At 38.3% G+C, this 21,535-nt stretch overlaps 1 protein-coding gene across 5 annotated transcripts in view; it reads left to right on the plus strand.

Annotated features, from left to right (window-relative positions):
• Positions 1-21,535, plus strand: part of trv (trivet) — a 341,295-nt gene that overhangs the window by 301,406 nt on the left and 18,354 nt on the right. For all 5 annotated transcript variants that reach the window (XM_073959929.1, XM_073959930.1, XM_073959931.1 and 2 more), the window contains 2 exons: positions 16,520-16,709; positions 16,800-17,177. In XM_073959929.1, the coding sequence (XP_073816030.1) occupies positions 16,520-16,709; positions 16,800-17,177 (568 nt within the window). The remainder of the gene's footprint in view (positions 1-16,519; positions 16,710-16,799; positions 17,178-21,535) is intronic.

Raw genomic sequence — 21,535 nt, forward strand, 5'->3', positions numbered from 1 at the left:
GCATAATCATTGATTATTCGGGGAATTTTACAAACGTTTTACATTCAATTCAGAGCTTCTAAAAATATATACAATTTGGTATTTATTAATGTAGGAGTATATATGAAGGTGAGGTATGTAAAAACGTATGGTAACGCTCATTCATGGCCTAGCCAACGCAATCGTTGTATTTCAATACGTTTAACTACACTCATGTCGTGTTATAACCGATACAGCTCGTGGTTCATATGATGTCAATATTAACCTTCGATGCACCCGTACATTTTTCGAAAATTTCTTCTCTGAAACGCAACAATTACTGCCTTATCTACTTGCTGGAGTACCCAGTCTTCAGAAGCATACATTAGCAGGAAACTATCAATGTTCTGTAAATGTTATTTTTGTTTGACGAGATGTGACTTTATTTTCAAAGTGCTTATTTTAACCGAAATAGCATCTATTGTCCAATATTCTTCTTAACTTAATTAACTGTTCGGAGATGTACTTTCAGACTTATCTCCTTTCTTGTGGATGTTCACGTTCTTATCATCGGCTACCGGTTCTTCGTCCCAGATTGTGTACCTGATGCATAAACCTTATCAGCGTGTAGCCATCGGCTCCTGCGGCCTTATTATTCTTCAGCCGGTTTATTGTTGTCTTTACTTCATCTTGGCCGGGCGGCATACATTCAATACCATTTTCTGGGATTAAATCTGTGGTATCTTTGTCGTCTTCTCCAGTACTGGATACCAACATTTTATTTCCATATCCTGAGCGTACTATCTGAATCTGTCACCATAGTACCTTACTCATTTCTACAGGGGGATGTGCCTGTACCAAAACATTAGTTTGATGTTTCACCCTATGGTAAAATTTTCGGGCTCCACTCTGTCACCTGTACACTTCTTTTTCCTGAGGAAAAGACGTTTCTCCTCTCTTCTATTTCCCCAATACCTCCCTCGTGCTCTACGCTTTGCTGCTGATTGTAAAGTAGCCCTATATGCCGCATTTTTCTCTTCAGTGGCAGCAAGACAGTCCTGGTCATACCATTGGTTCCATCGTGTAGGCCTCTGTTATCCAAGTGTGGATTTTGGGGTATCCATGGAGTGGAAACAACTTTGCCACTGTGATGATATGGTATCGGAACAAGCCATGTTTTGATTAACCATTAGGGCCAATTGAACACGCTGTGGCTATCAGCTGTGATTGGAGCTTTCCGATGTCCAACTTCCGTGTTGTGTCCGTTCGTACTTTATTTGCAACGCTTTGTCGGGTACGAATCTTTGTACGACAAGGTGGCGATCCGTGTTAATATTTGTTCCTCGGATCAATCGTACGTGTTAATTCTCGATGAATGTCTTCCGTGAAAACAATTTGGATTTTTTTTTTGTCTAGAGACAACCTCATACCATTGTCAGATGTTTCACGGTAGAGTCTGAATTTTCCGACTGTTGGGCCAAAGATATTCTTTTTTCCAATGTTGGCATTAAAATCGCCTAGAATAATTTTAATGTTATGGGCAGGACAACGGTTATATGTTTCTGTTATATATTTGGTCTGTTCGTCCTTGTTTTCAAGAATTTATGGCCTGTATCACTAAGACGATTCGTATTCAAATTCGTTCGAACTACCACCAAACTTCTATTTTTTGAAAAATATTTTATTCATTTTTCTTTTCAATCGAACAAACATTCTCTTCATTAGTATGAGTTTGGTGGTAATTCGAACGAATTTGAATCCGAATCGTATTAGAGAAACTGGTCGTTAGTTTTTATCAGAATTATAGCAAGTCTTTCATTCACTGGGGTGAACCTGGACACCAGATGTTTTAAAGTTTAGGTATTGTTGTGACGCCTTTTCCAATCCATCGTATGGCCGCAATGCCAGCCTTGTACCTCTCAAGTACAGCTGCCAAGGCGTAAACTGCAGCTTCTCTAAAAATAGTGCGAACATTCCAGGTGCAGATTCCCTGATCATGGTCCTTAAAACGTTTGCGGGGTTCATAAACTTTAGAGGGGTTTGTTTTTCTTTTGTTTTTTTCATAGTAGGATGCTTTTTTCTAATCCGACGCCCAAACCCATGTTAGCTCACTACTTTTAACGGGTGTTAAAGGAAGCTCCCCAGGTGACACCACGCGGAGGTCAGTGTCCACTTGATATGAAAGAGGGACCAAGAAAAATCCTGGGCTTTGCCATGTTAAAGCCTGTCAGAACCGTTGCTTGGTATCTTTCATCCCCTACGTGACGCAATTTTGAAGGTTATTCAATTCAAATTGAACGAGTTATATCAAAATCGGGGAAAATATATATACATATGGCGGCTATTTCCAAATCTGCACAGAAACTTATCAACCTAGTCCAACACCTTCAATTTTACAAAATTATTCTAGGCACTTTTAATGCCAAAATCGAAAAGAAGAATATCTTTGACCCACCAATCTGGAAATTCAGTCACCACAGTGGAACATCTAGCAATGAAATGAGGTTGATAGCTGTTTATCCATTGTCAGATGTTTCACTACGGAGACTGAGTTTAGCGACAGTTGGGCCAAAGATATTCTTCTAAAATTATTCCAAAATTAGAGTTGGAAAATTTAGCATATATCCGAATTGTAGCTAATATTTCAATCACTGAAGCAGAAAATCCCATTTTTCAACGGTTATAAAAAAGGTATTGATTTTGCATTAGATTCAAAAAATTTTAGTGTTTTCCTATTAAACACTGTACGGCTGCAGCCTCACATTCCAAACAAAAGCGATTGATTGTTTTTACCAGAATGAAAATGTATGTCAGCTGCTTTTTGGTATGCAAAATTATTCCAAATCAGACGAGGCAATTTTCTTTGTGTCGTAACAATATTTCAATTTTGTGTTTCTGTGCTACTTTATAATTTGTTGTTGTTGTTTTTTTTTTTTTCAAAAAAGAGTTTTCATTTCACCTGACGTTAGGTGATAAATCATTTCAACACGAATACAGATGAATGAGACATTTTTCAAATGGACCAATTATTTATAGCACTGAAGCCTTCAACAGAATATATTTCTTACAAACGTTTATTGCACGCATACATACATATACACATATGTATGCGTGGAATTCTATAAATATGTATAAAAATTGTGTGGAGAAAAAAAAAACAAACATGTCCAAGTTAATTGTTTGTATTTAACGTTCCTTTATTTGGTTAATAATTGCATCGTTGTTGTTTTCGTTCGTTGTTGCTTTCATTATTTGCCTTTAACAATTGCGGTGAAATTATTATTATTTTATTTTTATTTTTCTCACTCACGAGATATTGTTTTAACATTGAACAACAATGCGAAACAACAGTTACAACAAACAATAACGTCTCCTCTGGCAGCTAGTGAGTGGTAGTTAGTAGCATTTTCCTTTAGTTTAACACACATGCACGCCGAACAGGTGAACAAACATCGAGCGACGAACGTTGCATGGGGAGCACAAAATAGGTAAAAATAAATTAAAAATGTTGCTATTTAATTATTCAAGAGTTTATCCAGATATTTTTATGTTGATAAACAATAACAATAGCAGCAGCAACAACAACAACAAGTACATCAGGCAAATTATTTTCAAGTCCGAGAAACAGGCCATATTAAACATGTAATCTGAACGTGTAATGCGCCATGCATATGTTCGTTTTGACTGTTTACCTTGCCTTACCCGAAAGCTATGCATATTCATATACACAGGCTCCATTTTTTTTGCTATTGTATAACATTTTTTTGTTGCAGTTGTATTGAATATTAGGTTGGATTAGAAGTTTTGAGGATTTTTATGATTTATAAAGCTAAGGAAATTCCAAGGAAAATGAACTTAAAATGGAAAAGAAAAATAGTTATTTCTAAGCGACAACTTCTCTCTCGCTGAGACAACCACTCGGAACAGCATGTTTTATGTAATTCGAGGGGAACTAAAAAGTATCTAGCCTAACAATGAAAACGTGAATGTTTACCATTAAAAATAGTTTTATTGTATTCTTAAGTAATCTCCAGCATGATTTATTTACCTTTTCATGCGCTCAAACCAATTACACTGTTAAACGAAATTTTGGGGCAGAGATAATTTTTTTTGGGGATGAAATCCCTTGGAGTGTATATTAAGAATCCCGAAGGACAGCTCCGCCGTGAGTCGAACTTCTGTTTTAGCTTATTTACGAGATGACATGTCTTCAGTCAAATCGAACGAGGATTATTTTCGTAGAGCATTTCGACCTTCTAACTCGCTTCCTTCAACGTCCTTTTCGTCCCTTATTTTAAGAACCGCTATAAAAGTACCACAAGATGCAGTATTCTTCTGAACAAAAACCGGGTAAAGGCACAATGGGACAATGAAAACGAGACAAAATCGATTAGTTGTCAATGAGAGCCGTACCTAAAATTTTCTGAGCGACTATGTTGCAGAACATTTCAAAGCCGAAAAACGTCATCTTGTGGTACTTTTATAGCGGTTCTTAAAATAAGAGACGAAAAGGACGTTTAAGGAAGCGAGTTAGAAGGTCGAAATGCTCTACGAAAATAATCCTCATTCGATTTGACTGAAGACAAGTCATCTCGTAAATAAGCTAAACAACAGTTAACAAAGATATAACGCTAATTTCAGATGCCTTACAAGGTCTTCAGCAGAAACTTCATCATGCCATAACTCGGAAGTTCGACTCACGGCGTAGCTGTCCTTCGGGATTCTTAATATACTCATATAGGGCATTCATCCCCAAAAGGAATTATCTCTGCCCCAGATTTGCACCTCCATCTTGTGTCACAGTGTTATTGAAGCACTTTTTCCACTCCGATTGAGACACCTAAAAAACGTAAATTTTGAACGATCAACATGGGATCCAACGAGAAAAATCCCATTGTTGCCGCCAAGTTTTCAATCAATATCAAATATATGTATATAACATGACGATCTTGCATTAGCCGTTCACGGACTGCTTAGTCTTTTTCTAACACAACGGACGTTTTTGAACAACCCTTACGATTGCTTTTTTAGCGAGTGTCAACAACGAATGAATTCATTAAACTTGTTTTTCATAGAGCTATAGGGTGTTCCTTTATCGACATACAAATATTTAATTTGATCGATGCTCTCTTGCCGTGATGTTAGTTTTCCTCGTACATTCGCTCGGTAAAGTAAGCCCAAACCTCCCACTGGACAAGAAAAAGGGCCAATGTTATAAGGCTCACTCTATTATTAGGTGGCACTCTTTGATATGGGGTTACGTAGTGGATGAAAGAAATCAAGCAGCTGCCCTGGCCGGCTTTATCATGGCAAAGTCCAGGATTTATGATGGTCCCTCTTTCATCTCAAGTGGACACTGTCATTCCCAAGGTACCACCAGGGGAGCTGCCTTTTACAACCGTTGAAGATAGTGAGCTAACAAGTGTCGCGCGATCACCCATAAGAATGTTACAAACTTGGGTTGGGCGTTGGGCTACTAACCCACAGCTGCAAAAAACATCGTACAAAGAAAGAGAAAATCAAAGACCTCTAAAGTTGACGACCCCCGTAAACATTTTAAGGGCCATGATCTGCGAATCTGCACCCGGAATGTTTGCACTCTTTATAGAAAGGTGCAGTTTACGCACTGGCAGATATAGTTGAAAAATACCAGGTCGATATTTCTGCCATACAGGAAATACGATGGAAGGGGAAAGTCATCACAACACCTAAAGGTGATAGGCTGTTTTATAGCTGCCATGACATAAGGCATGCGTTTGGTTGCGGATTTGTAGTTGGTCGGAGGTTAAAACATCAGGTCTCCAGCTTCATCCCCGTAAATGAAAGACTTCCTACAACACGGATAAAACAAAATTCCTCAACGTCAACTTTATTTGTCTCATGCTCCCACTGAAGACCAGGATGAACAGTTCAACGACATATTTTACGAGCGCTTAGAAGAAATATATGACCGTTGTCCTGTCCATGCCATTCAAATTATTCTATGCGATTCTAATACCAAAACTGTAAAGGAGAGGAATATCTTTGGCCCAACAGTCGGGAAATTCAATCTCCACAATGAAACATTTGACAATGATAGGCTGATAGACTTCGGAGCGGCGAAATCATGGCAGTTAGCAGTATCAGTTTTAAGCATTTCGACATCCAGGTGCCCTTACCTGGCAATGCGTAGTGCACGAGAGAGGAATCGGCAAAAAATGGAGAGATGAAAAATGTAAATTACGCAGGAAAAAGAAAGAAATGCAAAAGTGGGAGTGAAAAAAATCATGTTATACAGAAGCCAGAATCTAGTCCGAGAATTGTACCATAGAAATGTGTCATACAGACACATCTTCCTGTAGAAGCTAGCATGGTAATTTGGTAACTGATACATACAGTTACATACGGATGTGGAAAGAACATCTTTCCAAACTGTTGGTATCCAATGCTAGCGAAGACGATGAATATACCACAGATCCAATCCCAGAAGATGGTATTAAATATATACCGCCTTGTCAAGATGAGGTAAAAACAACAATGAACCGGCTGAAGAATAATAAGGCAGCAGGAGCCGATGGCTACGCGCTGATAAGGTTTATGCATTAGGTACAGTGTTCCGTCCACAAGAAAGGAGGTAAATCTGAAAGTACAGCAGCTTGGACCGGATGCGAAACACTGAAAAAGTGCACGCATCAGCTAGTTAGCACCATCAGGCTGAAAGAACGCGTATCCGACGATTGGAATCTGAGCATTATATGTCTTGTATCCAAAAGAAGATAAGACTTTGTGCTCAAACTGTAGGGACATTAGTCTGCTCTCTATTGCCTCTAAGATAGTGTATGGGATATTGGGCGAACGACTGAAGCCTGTGCTCAACGAAATAATTGAGCTATAAAGAGCCCATGGTAGAAATATATAACTGTTTTCCTGCCCACGTCTTTTCTTGGTGATTTTAATGACACAATTGGAAGAGAGAATATCTCTGACTTAACAGTCGGAAAATTCAGTCTCCACAGTGAAACATCTGACAATGGGATGAGGCAGAAGTCTGCTCCCTATTATCTATTGCCGGCCCGGCCAAGATGAGGTAAAGACAGCAATAAACCGGGGAAGGTTAATAAGCAGCTGGAGCCGATCAGTTTAAAACCGGATGCGAAACACTGATAAGGTGCATGCATCAGCTAATTAGCACCACCAGGCAGAAAGAACGTGTATCTGACGATTGGAATCTGAGCATCCTGTGTCTTATCTCCAAAAGAATGGAAATAGGACATTGTGTTCAAACTATGTGAGGCATAGGTCTGCTCTTTATTGCCTAGGCGATTTCATTGACAAAATTGGAAAGTATAATATACCTGGCCCAACAGTCGGGAAATTCAGTTTCCACAGTGGAATGAGGCATACGACTGCTCCCTATTGCCTATAAGATAGTTTCAGTGATATTGTGCAAATGACTAAAGCCTATGGCCAACGAAATAATTGGACCACACCAATGCGGCTTTAGACCTGGCAAATCCATCATTGACCAGACATATACCTTGCGGCTAATCCTGGAGAAGAGATGCAGATTAAATCTTACAATCTTTGTGTCCATTATAGATCAACCTTCGACATCCCTACACGTTCAAAGGTATTCCAAGCCATGTTTGAATATGGAATACCCGCAAAGGTAATTTGGCTTTGTAAGATGACTCTAACTGATACCCGGTCCCCAGTTAGAATAGGAAATTTTAATTCCGTACAGCTCAGTACCAAAGGAGGTTGGAGACAAGGAGACAGACTTTCGTGTGATCTTTTCAACATCCTGCAGGGAAAGGTTATGTGAGATGGAAACGTCAAAAGAAATGGTACAATTTACACCAATAGCCACATGTTATACAGGCGATATTGACATCATGGGTCGATCAGTAAAAGAAGTAACTGATACCTTTAAGAAGGTGGAAGCTGAAACTGATAAAGAGGGTCTGGCTGTAAACGGCGAAAAGTCTAAGCTGATGGCGTCGACGCGAAATGTGACCAAAGAACTCGGAGCAACTGTGGAAGTGGGTTCCGATAATTTTGAGGTTGTTAAAGACTTCTTCTACCTCGACACCGCCATAAACACAAGAAAGAAAATCAGTTGTGATATAAGAGGAGAAATAGTATTGACCAACATATGCAATTTTGGCTTAAGTAAGCAGTTTAACAACAAAGTAACATTTCGTCAAATAAAATACTTTACAGATACGTATACTACCCGCGCTAATGTATGTCTCCGAAGCCTGGGAACTTGAGCAAGCATATAACACGGTGCTTGGTGTGAGATAGACCTACAGCCCAATATGCGTTGACGGTGAATATAGACGTCGTATGAACCACGAACTTTATCACTTATACAACGACATCCAAATAGTTAAATGAATCGATATATATAGCGATTGCGTCGGCTACGTCGTTGCTTTACCATGAGCAATGATAAACCCTATAATAGCGTATAAATACCGGCCGCATTGCGGTACACGCAGAACTGGAAGACCAAGGATTCGATGGAGTAAACAAGTGGAAGACGGGTTCGAAAAACACGGTATTCCCAATTGGGATAAGTGGAGCAACAAATAGCTTATATCGCAAATATTCTGTAGAGGGTCAGCTAAGTAAGTACTCGTTGATACATACTTATGTTCCCTTTCACATCCCCGAAGGGACATGGGACACTTCTCTCATACCAATGAGTGCACACCGATTCATATTGGGTCAATTAAATAGGACCTACTTTTTATCGCCGAGTCTGATGTCGTGTCTTATGACCCTATGACCGGCCTGGGAATCGAACCGCAGACTTTATGAGTGTAATCGGAGGTGCTTACCATTGCAAGACGCTGGCACCCAAGCTCTAGTTGATACGAGAGAAATATTCTCCCTCCGGCCCTGGAATATTTTCAAAAGTTTTTCCTTAAAATTAAAGCTTTCATTGTGCGGGGTATTTTATTGTTACTTTTTCCAAATATTTCCTTCATATCACAGAATCTTTTTTACCGCTTGACCCTATTATTTATAATATGTATATGAAATAAAACCACATACACATATAAACTAAATGTATGCATACATTTAACTCCCCGCCATAGAACGTTTATAAAACTTCAGCATGGTATAAACGGATAAATTAAACAACAACAGAGCAAAACAACAACAACGACGACCAACCAACACTCGTACAAAACAAAGACATAAACACGCAATGCTGACATTATTTTTTAAAAGTTGCAAATTTTATTTTAACCTGAATTAACAAAACAACAATAATAATAACAACAAAAACAATAGCACCAAAGTAGAGAGTAAAATGCAAACAGGACAATAACAACAACGACGACAAAAAGAAAATTGTAATTAGCAGAACACAGAACACAATGGATGTACCAAGCTACTACATACTACTGGCGTTGCTGCAACAGCAGTATATAGCTGTAGTATAACCCCCAGTATAACAAAAAAACTAATACTTCGTTCCCTCACTTCTACTCTCTGGCTCACCTGCAATAAATAAAAACAACCAAAAAGGGGAAAAAAAGTTTATATATTTTTATAATGAAATTGATGTGGAAACATGTGGTAATACAATAAAAGCAATTGTTCTACTGTACTTTGGGTTGGGTGTGAGAGTGTGTGTGTAAAGCATGCATTGTTGCTGTTATTTTAGTTTAACAAATAAGCAAAATTGCTAGGGTTGATGGGACCAACCATCCAACAAAACCTAACAAATGGCCAAATAACTAAGCTTATGAAAGAAGACAGTTCATTAGGGTCGTAGCAGTGGATCGGCTCCACCATTAGCCAATGTGTTTATTGTGGCCCAAAGAAATTGTTTAAGGAATATACATGGTTATGTACACATACATATACCTAAATGTGGATATGTACGAGTATTATATTTGTTAATTTAAAAAGAATATAAGCAATTTCCACGAAATCATAATATGAGCAAAATATGTTTACCATATTAAACAAAAAAGAACAGCCAAATTTATATTTAATTTTATTAGCTAATTATGGCCGTTAGCAAAAAAAAAAAAAAACGAAACAAAATTAAGCCTTAAACAAACATTGCATTTATGTATTCTTTAATGCTTAACTTTTAAAAGTATTTATTTCATTTTTTAGAAAATTAAACTGAAATACAAATTAAACAAAATAAATTTTTTAAAAAAAAACTCCTTAAAATTCCGAGTTATTTTCATATGTCATTTTATTTTAATTAATTAATCAAAGTTAAAGGCATAAAGAATAGCTGCATTGCACAGTGCCAAATTTCCGAAACCCCTGGCCAAAAATCGAAAATAAAATTGTATCAATTTACACTAAATAGTGTCAAATATTGTTTATAGGATCCCACTGCGTGTAGTTATGACAAAGTATATACGTTTCTTGAATAGTAAGTGAATGTAAAAGCAAATCAAAGTGACCCTATTTGGAATTTTTTGTTTTTCTCAATATTTAAGTTATTTATTAAAATATTATAATATCCAAACTAAACCACGAATTTAAATATTTTTTTCTTTGTAATTGTAATGAAAAGTATTTGAAACGAATTTAAAATGTTCAGTGTCGCCAATAAAGTATGCGTTTTTTAATAATTGATGTCCGTACTTGTTGATTTTTCCAAGGTAGATTTTCATAATAATTCATAAAAATTTTTGTGAGTAAGATCGAGTTGGGCTGTGTCTTATAATGTCATAACAAGTAAGAAAGGGTCGGTCAGCTGTGCTGGCGGAGATATACCCTCAGCCACTAACAAAAAAAAAACTCACAGCAATCACGAATTTGCTTAAAATACGTGGAATCTGTAGGTACCGTAATGTCAATGTCAATACCAAATCATTGACGTATACACTTTTTAGTAAGCAAACTTCTGATTCGTAGAGAACTTGAAATATTAAGTTACGTTAAACTAAATTTGGAAGAACTTTTTGAAAAAAGTTGTAGAGTTATCTTGCACAGTATACATTTTAGTATATCCTGGCAGGGTTTTTGGAGCTTTTGGGCCAACATCTCTTGAAGTATGGACTTTCTCGGGAAAATATTTTACCGTTGTAAATTGGGCCAATAGAACAACCTACTGAAAAAAGAATCAAAACGATAGAAGAGGAGCTTTAACTTCGCTTTTCCCGAATTTTGTGCGGAAGGTTCCCGAAAGAGTGAATCGATATAGGCCATATTCCAACTTGATACATGACTGGATGAAATAATACAATGTGCAAAGTCTGCACCAATCAAAACTGCGAGAATTATCTTGCGGATTTGCCATTTCGGTTCGTGCCGTCAGGTTTTCTTGGAGCTTATAGGACTTGCGCAAGAAAAAATTTGTACCATCGTAAAGATAGCCGCAAGGACAACCTGCTGAAAAAAAATTCAAAACGATCCGAGAAGAGCTCTTAAACTTCACTTTATCCGAATTTTGTGTGGTAGTACCGGAAGGAGTGGAACGATATAGTCCATATTCCAACCTGATACATGACTGGATGAAATAATACAATGTGCAAAGTCTGCACCAATCAAAAACTGCGAGAATTATCTTGCGGATTTGGCATTTCGGCTCGTGCCGTCCGGTTTTCTTGGAGCTTTTAGGACTTGCGCAAGAAAAAAATTGTATCAGCGTAAAGATAGCCGCAAGCTTCACTCTATCCGAATTTTGTGTGGAGGTACCCGAAGGAGTGGACCGATATAGTCCATATTCCAACCTGATAAATGACTGGATGAAATAATCCGATGTGCAAAGTTTGGGTCAATCAGAAACTCCCTGCGAGAATTATCTTGCGGATTAGCCATTTTGGTTGGTGCCGTCCGGGTTTCTTGGAGCTTTTAAGTCATTATCTAAGGAAGTATGGACTTGCGCCCGAAAATAATTGTACCGTCGCAAAGGGAGCCGCAAGGACAACCTGCAGAAAAAAATCAAAACTATCCGAATTTTGTGTGGGAAGTACCCAAAGGAGTGGAGCGATATAGTCCATATTTGATCTATGTCTGGAAGGAATAATACGATCTGGGATCGTACAAGCGCAGGAGGAAAACTTGCCTTCCTTGCCACCAGTCTGCCCGGTACAAACCTATCTCGCTTGAACTTGACTCTAGTTACCCATACAGGGAATTTATGGTGGTAGCAGTAAAGTATGGGACTGCCAAGGCCGATGAATAGGTGTGTTTTTTGTTATATTCCCCACATCAGTTCGCTATTGGCGGGCAATAAACGTCATCTAGTGCTAGGGGACTTCAATACTCACCATGAGCTTTACCAGAGTGATACAGCGTTGGTCGATCAAATTGAAAGCTCCACATTCTGCACGGTCTGTGAAGACGCTCTCGCCAGACATCACCGTTGTGACACGCGGTCTGATAAATAACGTGTCCTAGCAACCCGTCGTTCCTTGCCTCCGATCATCTTCCGAACATCATCTCCCATAACAGATCACCCGACTTCATAACCTTTGACAGCCGTATTTTTCTGAAGCAAAGATAAGCTGATGGACAAGGATTCAGAGAATTTACTAATCACCGCTTCAGAGAGCTGTCCGAATACTCGCTGGTCGAATACCCGGAATCAGATCAAATTTCCTAGCAAATTAGAGTGATGATCTTTGTCGTAGAAACCCTGAAGACCCAAGAGTTAGAGAACTTATTCTTGAAGTCAACAGACTAGTAGGTGATCGTAAGCGGTGAACAGTTTCTAGACCACCTGAAACAATTCAACACTGGTTCTGGATTAAGTAAATTGAGGGCAACTGTCCAAGACCCATAAAATAAAAAGGGTGTTATCCAAAGTGGGGTGATATCTCCGGAACTGTTTAACCTTTTGGAAACTTTGCACCTTCCAGACGGCACAGAGATCGTAATGAATACGGGTGATTGTACGATTTTCAAATCGGGTCATATTGTGGATGACATATGTGGTAGGTTAAATGTCTACATAGCTGACTTAGAGCAGTTCTTTCATCTGAGGTTAAATCCATTGCCACTGTGGACGACTGAAATGAACGTATTGGTCGATGGTGTCCCAATTCCGAACACTGTTTACCGCATGATATTGGGTGTAACAATCGACCGTATGATTAAGTCGTCCGCGCAAGCCACAGCTATCTGCAATATACCGGTCTGTGGTTAGCTATGCGGTGTCAATGTTGTATGCGAATGTTAGCTCTACGCAGAGGAAGAATATTCAAGTCTGCCAGTATATCGAGCTGGAGACTGACACCAGTGGATCAGATTAATTTGTAGCAAGATCAGAAATAGGGAAAACGTTTTTATTTCGCTGGCCGGCAGTAATTTGGGTGCCGAAAAAGAAAGACAGGTCTGTGGTAAGGTTTGCGGCGCCAGTGTGGTATGTAAATTTTAACGCTACGCATTAGAAGAATATTCAGTCCTACCTGTATGCCGTCCTGACGACTGCAACAGGGTGCCTCCTCATGACAGACGAAAATTTTAACGGTACATCAAGATGCTGTCGCTGCAGTACCTGCTTGGGTGTTACCGCCGTGAGCATCCCTGCCACGATCTACCCAGGCACGACATGATCTAGAGAGAGAGAGAGGTCCAAAGGTATAAGCAAGAACCTCTAGATCAACGAGCCAATCAGGTACGCCTGAATTGCATTCACACTGATGAAGTTGTGCGGACAGTACAAAGGTACATGGTGAATGCCGTATTCTGAGAGCAGTCCCCATTAATCGCAGCAGATGAAAACAAACTGCCAAGCCAAACACGAGTGGGTTTAACCCAGTTAGGATCCCAACAATATAACCGCCTCAATTCGTATTGGGCCCGAATTGACGGCACGTTACCCAGCATGAGGATTGGGACCACACGAAACTTCGTATCTGTTTAGTTGCCCACCTAAACCCACTTACCTGTCTCCTGAATCATCATCTGCGCAACAAGTCTCGGTTGCAGAATATTTGAATTTTGAGACAGAGAAAGCGGAACCATATACTCGTAACTGACAGATATACGAACTAATATATGTATATGCGCATCTACAACTACTAAATTTTGGAATCTCACTACTTGTTATCGCTGAGTCCGAACCGTAGGGAAGTTTCAGAAACGTTAGTTAATTCATACAGTGTCTTCAACGACGGGAAGGCCATCAAGAGTAATTCTAGAGAGTTGGCCAACTACTAATTTCCTCAACCCGGGAAAAGCTTTAACAAACCAGGCGACTTGTTAAAACACCCAAGATGTATGTTGTGCATTATGACCGTTTAGACCATGGCCATAAAGCCCAAAATAATCTTGGACACTGCCTAATAGTTTTCTATGGGAAAGTAATCACATTTTTACACCCGCAGATTCACAAAAGCTTTTCTAAAACCTTAACAAAAATAAATATTTTCTATAGAAAATCTTTAAAAATATTTTGGAATTTTGTTTTTATACCCTCCACCATAGTATGGAGGGTATATTAAGTTTGTCATTCCGTTTGTAACACATCGAACTAATCATTTGCGACCCTATAAAGTATATATATTCTTGATCAGGATAAAATTCTAAGACGATCTAGCCATGTCCGTCTGTCTGTCCGTCTGTCCGTCTGTTGTAATCACTCTAGCGTCCGCAATAATTGAGATAGAGTGCTGAAATTTTGCACCCGAGGGTCTTTTTTCCATAGGCAGGTCAAGTTCGAAGATGGGCTATATCGGTCCATTCTTTGGTATAGCCCCCATATAACGGTACCTCCGGATTTGAGGTATTTTGATGTTCTTCGCCACATTTGCAGACCGAATTAGCTATAATTTGGCACTTAGGGTTCCTAGTGATCAACAAACTTATATCCCAAAGGATATGGGCATAGGTCTATGTTTTCGTATAGTCCCCATATAACGGTACCTCCCGATTTTCGGTATTTTGAGAATTTTAGCCACAATTATTAACCGAACTATCTGCAATTTGACATTTGAGGTTCTCAGTGGTCATAAAATATCTTCACGAAACATCGTCAACATAGGTCCATGTTTTGGTATAGCCCCCATATAACGGTACCTCCCGATTTTCGGCATTTTGAGAATTTTAGCTAAAATTTTTAACCGAACTAGCTGTAATTTGCCATTTGAGGTTCTCAGGGGTCACGAAATATCTCCACCAAGCATCGTCAACATAGGTCCATGTTTTGGTATAGCCCCCATATAACGGTACCTCCCGATTTTCGGTATTTTAAGAATTTTAGCCACAATTTGTAACCGAACTATCTGCAATTTGACATTTGAGGTTCTCAGTGGTCACGAAACATCTCCACCAAACATCTTTAACATAGGTTTATGGTTTGGTATGGCCCCCTTATAACCGTACCTCCCGATTTTCGGAATTTTCAGCATTTTAGTTACAATTTTTAACCGAACTAGCTGTAATTTGCCATTTGAGGTTCTCAGTGGTCATGAAACATCCCCACCAAACATCGTCAAAATAGGCCTATGTTTTGGTATAGCCCACTTATAACCGTACCTCCCAATTTTCGGTATTTTGAGAATTTTAGCTACAGTTTTTAACCGAAATAGCTGCAATTTGACATTTGAAGTTCTCAGTGGTCATAAAACATCTCCAACGAAACATCGTCAACATAGGTCCATGTTTTGGTATAGCCCCCATATAACGGTATCTCCCGATTTTCGGTATTTTGAGAATTTTAGCTGAAATTCTTAACTGAACTAGCTGTAATGATCGGTATTTTGAGAATTTTTGCTACAATTTGTCTATTCAAAAATAATCGTCAATATAGGTCCATGTTTTGGTATATCCCCCCATATAACTGTACCTCCCGATTTTCGGGAATTTTCAGTGGTCACGAAATTTCTTCACTAAAATTCGTCAACATGGGTCCATTTTTGAGGGTCTACATTGTTTTGATGAAACTACCCTCAATTTCACTCTTGAAGTTCCCTGCAGCTATAAAACTTTTCCGCCAAAAAATTTAAAGATATGTAGGTTGACTCTTTGATATAGCCCCGTAAGTGGTACCTTTCACCTAGCTGAACACATTTTTTTAGATTAGATTAGATAACACTGTGCAACAAAATGGAGGTGAAAGTCTGGGGCACGGAAAATTCCTCTTGGGGAAGAAAAGCCTTGGTGAGTATACCCCGAAGGACAGATCCGCCGTGAGTCGAACTTCCGCGGTATGGCGTAATGAATTTTTGTTAGAGACCCTGTGGGCCATCAGGAATTAGCGTTATCTCTGCCCCAACATTTGTGTTCACAGTGTAATTTAAGCAATAGTGGGAGGCAGTAGGAGTCTATCCATTGTCGAAAAGTTGCTCCACCTAAAATTGTAAAAGGACACTAATTATTCCATTTTAATTAAGACTATTTTATGGTGGAGGGTATAAAAAGTTCGGCCCGGCCGAACTTAACGACTTTTTACTTGTTTCAAAATAGTCTGTCTTAATCCCATTATATTATAGTATTAGCTATCCCAATAAAAACGACGCCACCAATGTTCAATATTTTGGAAATGTATCCCTGAATTCCATTTTGAAAATGTTTCTATTATCCATGTTTTTCAAATATTCCAAAATAAATAAAATAATATACATTTTTTATCTTCTTTTCATTGCAGAAAATGTGAAACCTCTGACATTCGATGAAGTTTACAATCAAAGTAGCCCCTCAAATTGTACCGTTTATGTTGGTGGTGTCAATAGTTCTCTCACCTCGTTGAGTGAAGAAATATTGCAGAAAACATTTTCACCCTATGGTTCAATACAAGAGATTCGTGTATTCAAAGATAAGGGTTATGCATTTGTAAGGTAAGTTGAAGGACATTTCATTGCTTCCTTTAACGTCAAACAATAAAATAATTCTCTCACTCTATCACTCCCTCTCTTTTTGGAATTTAGATTCTCTACCAAAGAGGCTGCCACTCATGCAATTGTTGGCGTCCACAACACCGAGATCAATGCCCAACCTGTGAAATGCTCTTGGGGTAAGGAAAGCGGCGATCCCAATAATGCCCAATCATTGGCCAGCCAAGCTTTGAATCCAGCTGCTGCCGGTTTTCCATATGGTGTTGGAGCTGCTGCTGCCGCTGCAGCTGCTTATGGCCAACAATTGGCAGCCACCGGTTGCTGGTATTCACCAACTCCCACGTATCCTGCATCATCGGCCACAGCTGCTGTAACACCTGCTGCCTCTGCCGCGGTACAAAATCAATTTCTGCAAGGTATCCAAGGTTATCACTTCGGGCAGTATGGTGGCTATCAGCAAGGCTATATGGGGTAAGTTTGTAAAAACAAAAATGCTCTTCAATTAAGTTTAAAGCATACACCCTAAAATATCAAATGCAGTGACATACCATTGTCACTTCACTCAAATTCATTGAACATTGTTTTTAAATCAACATGTTATATTGTTGAAAATATGTAATTAATTTAATAGTTATAGACAAAATATTGTTTTTGTTGTCCTTGTTGTCCAGTATGCCTGCCTGCCCTTTCAATTAAAATGAAACGCTAGCCGGACACTGAAAACAATTTGAACATTTTCCGAATAATTGATTATAACAAAGTAAACAAAATTTGCTTAAAACAAATATTGAAAAATAATCCTTTAACAGAGAATATGTCACTTTTGAAAACATCAATGACAACACCGGGTTATATTCAGTAAATGACAGACAGACAGGTTCATAGTGTTTACATAAGTACATACAAATTAATGTACATACAGCATGTAAATTGCAATGGTATATTATATGACATTTTTATATGGCTGAGTATTGGTGTGTGTTCTTGTGTGTGTCGGTATGTATTTGTTGAGTGTTGTTAATGTAAACACAATTTAAACACAAATTGAGGTTACACACTTTAAACACTTACATGGGCGTGAATTTAAATGTAATGTGGGTGAAATTTTTCACAATTGAAGAAAGAGATGAATAAAATCAGAAAGCTGTAGAGAAAAAATTCTTCAGAAAAATTCTGGTTTTAGTCAATGAAAGAGATTCTCAAAATTTGTGAAAAATTTACGTTTGTCTTATTGAGAGAAAAATTCTTCAGAAAAATCTGATTTTAGTCAATGGAAGAAATTGTCAAAATTTGTGAAAAAATTACGTTTATCTTATGAAAATGGAATTCTAGAGAAAAATTCTTAAAAAAATCAATGAAAGAGGTTGTCACAATTTGTAAAAAAAACAATATTTTTTCTAAGGGAAAACTTGTGAAAAATTGTTTAAAATTTACGCTCAGCTTCTGAGAAGATGTAGAGAAGATTCTTAAAAACCCACACATATCATCTAATAAGAAGCAGAGAAAATAACAAGTAAAAATTGTTCAGTTCGGGCCGAACTTCATATTCCAAACTAAAATTAAATAATAAGTTTTCTTTTCTCTCCTGAATTTTAGGTGCAGAAGTTTTTCGACCAAGAATACCCTAAATGCCTAAATTAAGCCAGAATAGGTATCCAAATATGTCATCAATCGGGCGGTAGCTTTATATGGGTGTTAAATCAAGTCTTGACCTGTGTTGACAATTTTTGATTAAGAAGTTTTGTGGCCGCTGGGAATATTAAATGTCAAACAACAAGTATTTCGGTCAAAATGCTGCTAAATTCTCAAAATATCGAAAATAGGGGTTAGAGTTATATGGGGCCTTTACCCAAACAAATACCTACATTGCAAATTTTTGGTGGAGATTTGCTGTTACCACTAACAACGCAAAGAATAAATTAACGATCAAAACATTTAGCTTAAACCCTAAAACTATTGAAAATCGGTATGTACCGTTATATGGGGCTATAGTTTTACATGGACCTATATTGATCATTTTCGGTGGAGAAGTCTTTTGACCGTTCAGATACTCAAATGTTAAATTACAGCTAGTTCGCTTAAGTATTGTAGCTAAAATCCTCAAAGTACCGAAAATCGGGAGTTACCGTTATATGAGGGCTACACCAAAACCTGGACCCACTTTGAAAATTTTTGCTGAAGAAGTTTCTTGGCCATGCGGAACCTAAAATGTCAAATTACGGGTAATTCAGTCAAAACATGTAGGTAAAATCTTTAAAATACGCAAATCGGGAGGTACCGTTATATGCGGCCTATACCAAAACATGGACCTATATTGACAATTTTTTGTGGAGAATACTAGGAGACACTAAAAACCTTAAATGTTTAATTACAGCTGGTTCGGTTAAAAATTTTAATTTAAATCTTCGAAATACCGAAAATCCGAGGTACCGTTACATAGAGACTGTACCAAAACATGGACCTATATTGAACATTTTTTGTTAAACATTTTTGCTGAAGAAGTTTCTTGGCCACGCGGAACCTAAAATGTCAAATTACGGATAGTTCAGTCAAAAAATTTAGCTAAAATCTTCAAAATATGCAAATCGGGAGGTACCGTTATATGGGGCCGATACGAACACATGGACCTATATTGAAAATTTTTTGTGGAGAATACCAGTGGACACTATAAACATCAAATGTTAAATTACAGCTGGTTCGGTTAAAAATTGTAGTTTAAATCGTCCAAATACCGAAAATCCGAGATACCGTTATATAGTGACTATACCAAATCATGGACCTATATTGAATATTTTTTGTGGAGAAGACTAATGGACTAAAAGAACCACAAATTTTCAATTACAGCTGGTTCGGTTAATGGACTATAAGAACCACAAATGTTCAATTACAGCTGTAGCTAAAATCCTGAAAATACCGAAAATCGGGAGGTACCGTTCTATGAGGGCTACACCAGAACCTGGACCCATGTTGACAAGAAGTTTGTTGATTACAGGGAACCTTATGTACCGTAATATGGAGGCTATAGCAAAATGTGGACCTAGGTCGACAATTTTTTGTGGAATGGTTTCTTGACTGCAGTGAACCTCAAATGTAAAATTACGGATAGTTCAGTTAAACATTATAGCTAAAACCCTTAAAACACCGAAAATCGGGACGTACTGGTATTTGGATGCCTATACCAAAAAATGGACCTATGTTGACACTTGTTGACGGAGACGTCTTGTTGACTACTAAGAACCTCAAGTGTAAAATTACAGCTAGTTCGGTCGAAAATAGTTGCTAAAATTCTCAAAATACCACAATTGGGAGGTAAGGTTCGACCTGCCTATGGAAGAAATACACTCAAGTGAAAAATATAGCGTTCTATCACAATTATTGTGGACGCAACAACAGCTAACATGCCTAGATCGACTTAGAATTTAATCCTGATCATGAATTAATGCGTTACAAACGAAAAAACAAACTTAAAATACCCTCCACACTATGGTGGTGGGTATAAATATACCGAAAGTTGGGCGTTACCGTTCTATGAGGCTATATGAAAACATGGACCTGTATCGACAATTATCTTCCGAAATATGTTATACCCCTACCGGATACTACACACTACGATGTAGTCATTTAGGTTGGATAATATGGCTTCAATCGTCAAAATTTCGAAAAATCGGGGCTTACCGCTCTAGGGGGCTATATCAGAACGTGAGCCCATATTGCATATCTTCAATACCAAACAACAACCTGGAGGTGCCGTTCTAGTGGCTATATCAAAACGTGGACCGGGGACCATTTTCAATACCAAAAATCGTAGGAGAAATAAAAACTTTTGTACCAACCTATAAAGCTCTATCATAAAGCTGATTTTAACAGACAGACGGACGGGCGGACATCTTTATAGCGACATAATAGTTTTATGCCGACCAATAATATATCGCTCATTTACTCAAAGAATGGCATAACTAAAAAAATGCCCTCAGCATTTAAGCTAACGAGGGTATATACACATTCATACGGGCGAAATGTCACGCTCGAACCGATCATCCGATTCGGTCAACAATTTGGCTTTCGTTATATTTTGTCTAAATTTAGTTTAGGTTTGAAGATGGGTTATATCGGTTCACTCTTTCCCACACCTCCCCACAAAAATTCGTAAATGTTCGGAAAATTTGTGCGCACGATAACATTTGAAGGGAGTAAACGATGTTATCCATACTTTGCACATTGTGAAATTTCCAATATGGACTCAATCGGTCCACTCCTTCGGGTACCTACCACACAAAATTGCGGAACAGTTCAGTTTAGGACCTTCTGTCGAATCGCTTTCATTTTTGCTGTAACAACTTCTATGTACCGCCCCCTATACGATGGTATAAGTTTTATCAGGCGCAAGTCCATTCTTCCTAAGAAAATAGCCTGAAAGATGAAAACCCCTACGACAAGGTGTGTAGTGGTTGGGCGCAAGATAACACTCGAACGGATGTGCCGATTCGGTCAAAAACTTGGCCTTTGTAATATTTTTTCCAAACTTAGTTTAAGTTCGAATATGGGTTATTTCGGTCCACTGCTTCCGGTACCTCCCCCACAAAAGATCGAACATATTCAGAAAAATTGTGCGTACGATAACTCTTGATGGGAGTGACCGATTTGGTCCTTACTTTAAACATCTAATATATATACCAGATATATATTAGGTTCGAATATGGACTATATTTGTCCACTCTTACTGGTACCTCCCACACAAAATTTGGAATAAGTTCACTTTAGGACCTGCTCTCGCAGTACGATAACTCTCGAACTGATCAACCGATGCAAAATTTGCCCTTTGTCATATT

The sequence above is a fragment of the Musca autumnalis genome, unplaced genomic scaffold (assembly GCF_047663935.1).
Source record: "Musca autumnalis isolate F117 unplaced genomic scaffold, ASM4766393v1 scaffold_1, whole genome shotgun sequence".
Classification (NCBI taxonomy): domain Eukaryota; kingdom Metazoa; phylum Arthropoda; class Insecta; order Diptera; family Muscidae; genus Musca; species Musca autumnalis.